Here is an 11,117-nt window from a genome sequence, read left to right as displayed (position 1 = left end):
CGTCACCTTCATCCCCCCCCCCCACACACACACACTCCCCAACCGCTATTCCAAGGTCAACGCTCGGTGATCAATTTTTTACACCGTCGCTCAGCATGTTTTGCCTCCGAAGGTGAGTCCCCGTCGTATCCGATCAATCATGCTATCATGCCGCCTACGTTCCCCGGGACCGACGAAGGAGAATATCAAGATTGACACGTGCGCGCGCAGCTGGCTTCCCCTCCTCTTCATCCCGACCAACGCCTCGCCCGCCTTCATCCTCCTCTTCCTCGTGTGCACCTACTTCCTCAACCGGCCATGCGTCTACTGCTCCCTCCTCCTCCTCATCCTCTTCTTCACCTCGTGCAACTGGTCTGAGCGGTGCTTCTTTGACTTCTCCGCCCTGGACTGGTACGCCCCTCGACCGCTGAGCCCGGCCGCGGGCACGACAAGCGCCTGCACCGCCGCCGCTGCCGCCTGTGCCCATCCCGCGTGGAAGGCTAGCGAAAACTACCTCTCGAATTCGTCCGATGCTGCTGCCGCCGTACCGCAGGAATGGACGGGCCTGGGTATACAATGGCTCAGGATGCTCCTAGGGGGCCGGGAATGGACCATCCAGGCCCTCGATCTCAAGATACAGTTGTAACCATGCGCTGGCGATGCACATTCATCGTGAGCCATTACATCATGTTGCACATAATTTAGCTCTCAATGAATCACGTCAGACGTGTCGATCTCTCTCGACGAAACAAGGGGCAGTCACAAACGAACGGTCATTTCCGACGTCTGGCTATACGGGCATTTATAATATACGCTGTGTCAATCTCTACTAATTACATGTTCGTCTCATATTCGGGGCATCGCAAAAAGAAAAAAAGGAAGAAGAAGAAGCGAGACTCAAATCCATCGTGATTTCGTTCCAAACAAAGGGAAAGATGAGAGAAAAGGCCGAAAGAGACCAAAGGTTACCGACCGATCCCTTCGCCCTGCCTTCAAAGCTCACCCTCCTCCGTCTCCATAACCTCGTCGACCTCCTCCACTTCGTCCGTGGTGGGCTCGATAGAGAACTCTGGCATCCTCTCCTCTTCTTCCTCCCCATGGTTCGTAATGTCCATGGCAGGCTCCACAGATGGCTGTGCTGCCTCCGCTCCCTCCACATCCTCCACATCCTCTGTCACTTCGACCGAAGACGCAGTAGGCTCGGCAATGTCTTCTTCTATCTCGGACGGGGTGACGTCCTCTTCAAGACCTTCTCGCTCCTCCTCCTCCTCCTCCTCCTCCTCCTCCTCCTCCTCCTCCTCCTCCTCCTCCTCCTCCTCCCGGTTGGCCTCGGGCGAAGGCAGCGTAGACTCGGCCGCATCTTCCACCACCTCGGACTGAACAGGCTCTTCTCCCTCTGCCGCCCCGTGTTCCTCCGCGGATGCCTCGATGGCAGGGAGGGCAGACTGGGCAGCAATGGGCTCCTCGATAGCACGAACAACCTCATCGGCTACCATCGTCACACCAACCGTCTGGCAGGGGTCATGGGGGGCAACGTCAAAAGCTGACGGGCTAGCGGCAGCCGTCGCTGTCTGCTGCTGCTGCTGCTGCTGCATCTGCGTGACCGTGACCGTCAGGGGAGGCTCCTCCTTGCCGTACTGGCGCGGCGGCTCTTGGAGGAAAGGCGCGGGGAAGATGGTGGTGCTGCTGGGGAACTGGACCGAGTCGGAGGATCTGCCGCCACGAACGGCCAGCACGAGGACCAACACGCTCATGAGGAAGATCAAGACGTTCTTGCGGTCGGCCAGCATGACTCTGATGGTTTGGACGAGGAGATCCGTCAGGGAGTTGTCCTCGCGACGCGCAAAGGCCTCGGCTGATGGGGAGATGGGCGTCTCGTGGCAGGCATCCTCCGAGACGGACGCGGGCGGCACAGTGGAAGCGGCGCGCGGGACCTCCGAGGTGGAGCGGTACGAGTCGCGGTGGGCAGCGGAGATTGGGGGCGTGCTTCCGTACGTGTCGCGGATGCGCTGCTCGTCCGCCCAGCGACGGCCCGGTTCGGCGGTGGGCATGCGGTCCGGCGGTGGTGGTGAGACGCTCGAGGCGTGCGGGACGGGAGTGGCCCCGCGTTCGAAGTACGGCTGTTCGTGGGGTTGCTGGTGGATGGCGTGCTCGTGTTCGACCTCTGCGTGATCGAGATCAACCTGCTGAACGGCCGTATCGAGACGGACGAGCTCCTCGTGGAGGTGGGGCTCGACAATGGGCTCAACCTCGACATCGACGCGCTCCATGTCCTTCCAGCAAGCCTCCCACGCGCCAGCCTTGACCAGGCCGTTGCTGGCGTAGACCTTGACGCGGAACACCTTTGCGGCGCCGAGGGCGTCGAAGCGGATCTCAGACTGGCACGTGCCGCACCAGTGAGCACCGCTGTCATCATTGCGCCTCGTCGTGGCCGAGCCCCTGCGGTATTGGTCTTCGTCATCTTCGCTGTCCTCGTCCTCGGAGAGGGTCATCTCGTTGGACGGGCCGAGATAGTGGCCGCACTCGAGGATACGGGCCCTCTTCCGCAGAGGAAGCTCCAGCGCCTCGACGATACGCTCCTCGAGCACCTCGAAGTCATTCTGGGGGTGCGGGAGCAGGATGCCGCGCTCGCAGACAGTGTCACCCATGCGGTCCTGCAGCAGCCTCCAGGCGCCGCGGAGGCTCTTGGCTCCATCAGACAGCTCGTCTTCGGGGAAGCTGTCGAGCACGTGGCCCCAGGGCCACCGTAGAGGGAGCAGTGTGGCATGGAGGAGCACCAGCGGGGGAGTGTTCCTCTTGAACCGGGGAGGCGTCCTCTTGGGTGAGTACTGGGTCGATGAGCGCGGTGACTCGAGCCTCGAGCCGGCGTTCTGGCGCTTTCCCGGCCTCGACGACCCGACAACGCTCGGCGGTGGCGATGACATCTGCATGGCCCTGACCGACGATGGTGACCGAAACGGCGGTCGGGGCGTACCCCTGACCGTCGACACAAAGACCTCCTCCTGGTCCTCATCATCTTCGTAGCGTGAAATTTCGGACATGCGCGGCGATTTTGACCGCTGCGTCATCGCAGCGTCATCGTCAAGCTGCACCGACATGTCCCTCTTGTTGTGGTCGGGGTTGGATAACGAGCCAAAGGAGCTGCGAGGGCTGTGGTCGCTGAAGACGTTGTCCTCGTTGTCGTGGTGCGAGCTACCGCTGTCGCCGCCCTCCTCTGGGCCCGTTCGATCCTCGTCCGGCTCGTTTTCGTCATGGGTCTCGAACTCGACCGATTCGCGGATAGAGTCACCCTCCGCCATATACTCGTGGGTAGAGTGATCGTCGGCAAAAGACTGATCGTGAATGGAGTGATCCTGGGCCAGAGACTCACGAGCTTCAGATTTATGGCCGGCTTCCTTCTCTTTCTGGGACCTGAGGGCCCGAGTGCCGTCTTCTTCATCGGACACGAGGCTCGCCTCACCGCCTTCCATGCCCTTGTCGTATGCAAGGCTGTCGTCCCCGGTCTCGGCACCAGACTCACGCCGTGAGTATGGGCCCTGGGCATCATCGTCCTCTCGGTGCGCTAGACTATCTTCACCGCCTTCAGTACCCTCGTCGTATGTGTACTCCGAGCGGCGGCGGTTCGATTCATATGTTCCCTGCGAAGCACCGGACTCACGGCGGGACACGGAGTCCTCAGTCTCATGTTCGCCCCCATAACCTTCCTCTTCTCCCCCCCGGCCATCATGATGGCGATCCCATGTACTGTCCGTGGCGTCCGTCTCGCGGCGGGAGGGGTAATCGTCCGTCTCCTCGGGTGCATCGGTAGAGTAATTGCTGACGCTGCTGCGTCTTCTACCACGGGATGGAGCAGCGTCATCCACCTGGTCTTGTTGGTCGTCGACAGCTCGGCCGGTGCCAGCCTCGAGGTTCTGGAGCATGGAGTCAGCATCGGTCTCGACTTCTTTGCTGGAATGCTGGGTCGGTCCGTCTGCCTGGCTGCCGACGGGGGTACTAGCCTTATTCATGTTGGAGTCGGTGGCATCAATCGGAGAATTATCATCTCCACCTCCTCTAATCTTCGCAACCCAGGAGTCTTCTTCTTCGTAATCGTCGTCTTGTCCGCTGGAAAGATCTTGGTGGTCTGCCTCCTCGGGATCTCGGTGTGTGACAGAGTCCAAGTCAACATCGGTGTTCTGGAGGGGCGACATTGGGATGTATGTAGAAGGATGTACGGTATGTACAAGTAAATAACAACAAAACAACAGGGTAACGCAAGCAGGGAAGAAGGCCAAAAAAAAAACAGGGGGAAAACACGAAAGATGACCAAACTGACAGCTGGACGGGGTCACACACACGCACACAGAGACACAAAAGAAGAAGCGAACAGAGATGTGGTCTAAGGGGAGGGGGGGTGGGTTGCAATTTGTCGGTTGGCTGTGGGCTGCCCTTGAATATTCCAGATTAAGTGTCTTTTGTTTATGATGTTGCTGGGGCAACGGCTGGTCACACCTCACGCCGGGTGGGAGATGCGACAGACTATCTCATCCGTGTCTCACGGTTCCATCCGCTAGATGGCTTGTTACGGAGAAATAGAAATAGTCGTATGGCTTCTTGAGGAGTGTGGCAGTCGACCGGAATTCTCTTCCACGCGGTTCCTGACAAAGGTGAACCTTGGCGTGGGGATAGACCAAATGACGAATTCCATTCGATTTACTATCGTTGCGTGGAGAGGAAATGACTATAATGTCAATACATGTAACGAGTACGTTGGGTGTCGATGGAAAAGAGCAAACCGGGAGGCCTGCTTCTCCTCCTCTTCACCGACACTGATGAACTCTCCACGTATACGCACGTATTCAGCAAGAGACATTTCTGAATGGGCACAGCAGGATTATGTGGGGGGAGAGGGGGGGAAGAAGAAGTTTTACTCTTCATGTTTACTCTTCTATTCTCATCTATTGATGTACTTGGCATCTGTGGACGAAAGGAGGAAGCTGTCATGATTCCCAAGGAAAAAGCTTGACCTTGGAATGATATTCTTGCCAAACACATACGAGGATGGGAAGCAGCAGTAGACTTATTCAATCCCACGTGGTCGGGTTCCGATCATGTTCCGCAACTGAGTTCTTGGTTCTGGCTATACATATCATGTTTAGGTCGTGACCTTGGTCGCAATATTATTAATATGTCGAGTCTTGTCTGCAATAATACATGACGTGGAGCATATATATCGTCCAATGTCGGTGACCGCACATCCCCTACTGTTGTCCTCCCGGCGAATGCGAGGATATTGCCGATATATGCCCCTTTGGATGTACTTGCGTATGTGAATCTCCCGGTTCCTCTGCCAGCAACTACATGTGCTGTGCATGCTGATGCTCGTACTACTCGTCCGAACGAGAAAGAAAGAAACGTGAAGCAGATTTGTGAGTATTGATAGTGAATATTGCTACTGATACTAGGTAATATTACTAGTTAGTGGGTTGGCACACGTCACCGTGCTGGAACCCTATGGATAATGCGCGACACACCGGTCTCCATACTGCTGTTATGAATATGGCCGGTGAAGACTATAGAGGTGCGAAGACGTCTTCATTATTTCTATCGTAGAGCGCAGAGAGTACGATATAATCGATGTAGAAATAATGCCCTTGAAAGCGTGTACAGCATTCGATAGAGATTAGATTAGGTGAAGCATCTTACCCTATGACATCTAACGTGTGGGCACTCAAGATTGTATGACTAAGCAGCCAGAGGCTACTGCCACACACATCTGTAGATAACCTCATATATTTCCTCTCCTTTCAATGAAGCAAGCACCGAGACACGCACTCATCGAACCAGGACGTACCAGTAGGCAGAGGCCACTGTGCTCACGTCTACGGGCCATCATGTGTTGTCGCTAGCAGGAAGCACAGACGGCCAAGACCGCGGCAGAAGAAATAACATCAGAGCATTTTACACATCATCTTGAATATTTCAGCCTGTTGATTCTTTTCTTCTTCTTTTTGATGCGGATGGCTTTCGTCTTTCACTTCTATTCATCCGGCTACCGTTCTCCAACCCCGTCATTACAAATCGGACGCTCACATATGACCTCCCGTATGCATGCTTAGGATGCAGCCAGACACACAAGGACCCCAGCCCCGGAACCTATCCATCATCCCACGCGAGGTGTCATGCCTTCTCTGGCGCAATAGACCTAGACACCTCCACTTCCCGGCAAACGGTACCCTTAGAGTAGCAGCGTTCGCATCAACGTCGCAGGGACCGCGACGATTTTTGGGGGGGAGGGGGGGGCGGACGGAGCAGTGTGAGCGGCTCGGCGTTCGTAGGGTCCCGCGAGTCAGACGCCAAATTCTTAAGGATGTTACCTCTTGGGAAATGGTAGGATTGCAATGCTGAGTTCCCCATGCTCTCTAGCTCTCCCCAGATCGCCTTGCATATGTTGGGGAGGAGCATGGCTGATGCAGAGCAGCAGGGCTGTCGGCGATCGACGACAACACTACCCGCACCGGAGGTAGACTACGACACCAAGCACTCGACGCCGCCCGGTAGGTCGCCGGCATCGTGCCATGTTTACGAGTCAAAAGTCCGTGCTTGAGACGATGGCACCGCCGGGACCGGATAGCGGGGAGGTCAGTCAGCACGGCAATCGTGGTTATCCTGCATTCACTCGTATTGGCATCCAATCTCCATTACCCCGGAAAATTCCTTGGCGGCCATGGCCCATTGCGGCACGCACTCCGGGACGGCTCGTGCATGCCGTGTATGACAGGACGCCTTGTATGTACGTCGAACCCTCCATCATCCCAGGCACAGGTGATGTTGAACGTTTCGGGATTCCGTATCTAATAAGGCTATTTGTCCTCATCATCATTAGCCTCTTACCAGTTGAGGAGAGCATTGAACGTTTGGATATCCCTGTCACTTGTTCAGGTGTGAGTCCCCCGCGTTTCATCCTGCATCATGATTGGTGCGGCTAAGTACAAGCAAGGGGGAGGGGGCCTGCTTAGAAGGTCACCCACCGTCTGGCGCATCGCATCGTATGCGGGGAAGTATCCGTGAAGCCATGTACTGTTTCTGAAGCCTCGGGCCGGCCCTTCTGGGACAGATTGGAGATGAGTCGAGGATATGGATGGCCACCTTCTGAATATATCGGAAATGGTCGAAACGGCCACCCCGAAGTAGACATTACCACTGCTACTTGCACGGGCAAAACCCCGTGCCTTTATTGCCCTTGGGTTGCTCTGCGTATGCACTCACGAGTGCTCATTACGGGAAAGGTGCATACGCTAGTACACTAAATTGATAGTAGGGAAAGAAGACGGCCCTAGCAGTCACATTCGTAACTCCGTAGGGCAGAGCATTTCCTGGAGAAAGGGAAGAAAAAAAAGGCGCTATTAAATCTCGCGATTGCCGTTATAATATTCTGGCACGCGCTTGCCTGTTCTCATCGTGTACCTTCCCCCGCCCTGGCACTCTCGCCCCTCGCCCCCCCACCAACGTCCGGTTCTCTACCATTTCATTCATCCCATCTCATACGCTCCCTCCTCCCCCTCCATCTCCTCCTCCTCCACTTGCTCACAGTCCATTCTCAACGCCCGCCGGTTCTCCTCCTTGGCTGCTTCGGCCACTGTCTCACCGACGTACCGCAATAACCACCGCTTCCCGCACCGTCTCCTTTTTCCTCGGCCAGACAACCCCACGTCATGGGATCGTGAAACCGGACAGTTCTCTCAGCTCTTGGCCTCTGTCGTTGCCGCAATCCTTTCGCCCATCTGCCTTTCTGAGACGATCGTCAAGATGCTTCTCTACACCCGCCTTGCGCCCCCAAAGATCCCGAAGAAGCGCTCACGAGCAGGTACCTATACCCCCAGTCTGATCCAGACCCGAATACCCCACAGACAACCCCAATGTGCTGACCGTGGCTTCGTCTGAAAACTGCAGGATGCAACTATTGGTAGGTTCAGGTCACTCTCCCTGATGTATCGCTGGAGCAACAGTGCTGACACCATCGTAGCAAGGAAAAGGTACTCGTCGAATTCCATTCGGCACCCCAGACGACGATAGACCACAGTCTGACATCCGAAACAGAAGAAGAAATGTGACGAGGCGCGGCCCCGATGCTCTCGGTGCGAGGAGCAAGACCAACCATGCGTCTACGAGGCCATAAAGTCTCGTCAGCGTCGACGGAGGGAGAGTCTGTCCGCCAACACCGCATACTCCACCACCCAGGCGGACGTATCTGCCAACCAGTGGCAGCAGCAGCAGCAGCAGCAGCTACAGCAGCAACTCCCCCGACATGGGCACCGGAGTCAATGCCGGGAACAGAAAAGCCCGGAGCTCTGGGAGATGCATACTCCCACGGTCAATGGCACTGACTGTATGCCCTTTCGGGCTCCGACGCCGACGAGGAATGTCCTCGAGGAAATGGAGAGCCTGCTGCCCTGGGCTGTCTACGATACGGCCGCTCTAGGTGCCCTCACACCCTTGACCCCGGCAAGCTTTGACATGCACAGCGTAGACGGGCAATCGGCCATGGACGGCAATGAGATGAACAGTGACGACGTGGAGGAGATTATACGCCGCGGCTCCACTGCCGGGTCGACGATGGCACCCTTCGAACACGCCCAGCTCCGGTGCGAGCAACAAGACCAGTTTCTGCCACCGCTGCCCACTCTCGAATTCTGCGCCCCTGCGTTTGCTGAGTTCTCGGAGCGGAAAAACCGCCGCCATCTTGTCGGGCATTTCTGCAACGTCCTTACCCACCTCATCGTATTTCGCGAAGAGTACGGCAACCCGTTCCAGCAGCTCGTCTTACCTCTATCGGAAACTAGCCCGGTCGTCATGGACACGATATACGCACTCTCTAGTGCCCACCTCGAGTTTCGCGGGGTTCAGAATATCGAAAAGAGCGAACACTTCCACGGCAAGGCAATACAGGGGCTGGCACGTCTCATCGAGAAGGGAAAGAGTGCCAACCGCAACGAGTTGCTTGCGGCCATCATACTGCTCGTGTACTATGAAGTGGTGAGCGAAACAAACCTTGGCCGTGTGCGCAGGAGCTCATGCTGACGAGTATCTCATCGACAGCTGGTGCAGAAGGGTCGGTCCAACATTGTGGATGAGCATCTCAAGGGTGCTATAAGCATCATGAACAACTTCGAGGCCAGCACAGATCCAACAAGCGTCTTCCTGGAAAGGGTTGGTGCATGCCGGATTTCTTTGCATGAGAGCATGACCATGAAGCTGACCTCTCCTCGTTCCTCCTGCCCCAGGCCTTTAGATTCTACGACGTCATCGCGGCCCTGTCCTTTGGGACGGCACCGCTGTCATCAGACTCTGGAAGCGGCTCCCGTATCCCACTGCCGCCGCTCGATTCCCGCGGGGCTACTTCGCCCGTTGGCAGCGTAGACACCCTCTTGGGCATGGCAACTGCACTATGGCCCGTCATTCACCGCCTGTCCGGTCTTGTGTGCATCAGAGATAAGCTCGAGGCAGCCGTGGTACGAGGGATGACGTCGGAAGCCACGGTACTGCGCACCGAGCTCGAAACTGCAGCTTCGGCCATACAGGTGGCACTCAACCGGTGGCAGCCCATCCTGCCACCGGACGATTCGAGGACGCCGACCGATAAGGCCCGGCTGCAGGGCATCCTCAACAATGCGCTAGCCTACCGTCACTCAGCCCTCGTATACCTGTTCCGGACCATCTACGGGTATGAGCAGTCGCACGCGCTGGTCCAGCAGAATGCGCACCTGAGCCTGGTGTACTGCATGGGCACGGCGGCAGGCGAGGGCCCCAAGAGCGCGTTGCTGTGGCCTCTGTTCGTGGCAGCGTGTGAGGCGACGAGCACGGTTGACAGAGATCTCGCGCGGCAGGCCTTTCAGTCGATCGACAGGGTGCAAGGCATGATGAACATCGAGAGAGCATGGGGCATCGTCCGAGAGGTATGGCGAAGGGCGGATGCCGACGAGGCACTCGGGGCCTCGCAGCAGAGCCACATGGCGCCTGGGGAGGTTCGGCGGCGCACGGACGGGGAGATGAGCCGAAATATCACCTCGGGCTGCGGCACCAAGCGGGGAGGGGATCTCTGGAGGCGGGTGAGCAAGGACATGGGCGTGACGATTGTCCTGGGGTGAAGGGTAGACGTCATGCTCATCAATGGCACTGGTCGGCGCATGGGAGATGCAGGGGCAGAGATGATGTACAAGGCCATGTTTTCAAATATGAATTCGCTACTGCCAATGTTCATAATGTACGGATCAGCCAACAAGGTTGGGTGTAGATGGTAGGAACCGGTGTACGGAATCCGCGTACAGTGAGATGAAGACGGGCAAGGCGGAATACGTGGTGCGGGGGAACGAGTGGCAAAGGCACGGGCGTGATTGAGAGGCGTGAGTGGTGTGTGGCTCGCGACCGTGGGCGAAGGAGGAGGGGTAAGAGATTTTTTTTTTTTAAAAAAAAAAATTAAAAAAAAAAATTAAAAAGGTCACGATGGAGAGACATGGAGAGCTTTGACTCGATGCCGTGGCTCAAGTGCCACGTAGGCAAAATTGTATGCATGAAGCTAAAGGGGGATGAGAGGACTTGTGTGTGTGTGTGTGTATGTGTGTATGTGTGCGTGCGTGTGTCACACTCTCGCTTTCTCACTCTCTCTCACTCTCACCCTCCCCCCTTTTCTCCTCCTTCTACGTCTTCCCAGTTCCGAGTAAGGAGAGTGAGAAAGGTCATTGATGGATGATGATGATGATGCTGAAACACGAAAATGCATAACTCATACGTCCTGGAGTTTCCTACACACAACGTCTGGATCGACGCTTACAGGATATGTAATACACCAGATCTAGTGGCAGGGAGAAAGAAGAGAAGAGAAGAGAAGATCGACGACGATCACGACCATGTCTGCACCAGTGGCCGTGAGTACTGCTCGGAATTATTACCTGCTTATTTCCACCCCTCATCCGATGAGCTGGGCAAGTCAATCGCTACGAGCGAGCAGCTGTGGGATGAAGCAGGAGAGGGTGGAAGTATTACTATGCTGCTAGTGGCGATATGCTGGAGCGTACGACCAGAACGTCTCCCCATCATCCACGGGCTTCTGATCCGATAAAGGTTGGCTAACAGTATTGATTTCTAATCTCGTCTCCTTC

General features: G+C 56.3%; 3 protein-coding genes across 3 annotated transcripts; 2 read left to right on the top strand and 1 right to left on the bottom strand.

Moving 5' to 3' along the window:
• Positions 1-139: 139 nt before the first annotated feature.
• On the top strand, positions 140-625 carry GMORB2_4665 (Bladder cancer-related protein BC10; the record flags this gene model as incomplete). The annotated part of the gene is made up of 1 exon (XM_035466639.1): positions 140-625. One exon carries the CDS (start codon positions 140-142, stop codon positions 623-625), a length of 486 nt encoding a protein of 161 aa, XP_035318187.1.
• Positions 626-971: 346 nt separating this feature from the next.
• Positions 972-4,169, bottom strand: GMORB2_4664 (uncharacterized protein; the record flags this gene model as incomplete). The annotated part of the gene is made up of 3 exons (XM_035466638.1): positions 972-1,530; positions 1,618-2,697; positions 2,809-4,169. The coding sequence occupies 3 exons, from the start codon at positions 4,167-4,169 to the stop codon at positions 972-974; spliced, it is 3,000 nt and encodes a 999-aa protein (XP_035318186.1).
• A 3,598-nt stretch (positions 4,170-7,767) lies between these two features.
• Positions 7,768-10,106, top strand: GMORB2_4663 (Pfam:DUF3468; the record flags this gene model as incomplete). The annotated part of the gene is made up of 5 exons (XM_035466637.1): positions 7,768-7,825; positions 7,869-7,924; positions 8,065-9,018; positions 9,058-9,168; positions 9,201-10,106. 5 exons carry the CDS (start codon positions 7,768-7,770, stop codon positions 10,104-10,106), a joined length of 2,085 nt encoding a protein of 694 aa, XP_035318185.1.
• Between the last annotated feature and the right edge of the window lie 1,011 nt (positions 10,107-11,117).

Source organism: Geosmithia morbida (genome assembly GCF_012550715.1).
Source record: "Geosmithia morbida isolate 1262 chromosome Unknown scaffold_22, whole genome shotgun sequence".
Lineage (NCBI taxonomy): Eukaryota > Fungi > Ascomycota > Sordariomycetes > Hypocreales > Bionectriaceae > Geosmithia > Geosmithia morbida.
The sequence above is the reverse complement of the archived record's forward strand: the minus strand, read 5'-3'. Positions and strand labels throughout refer to the sequence as shown.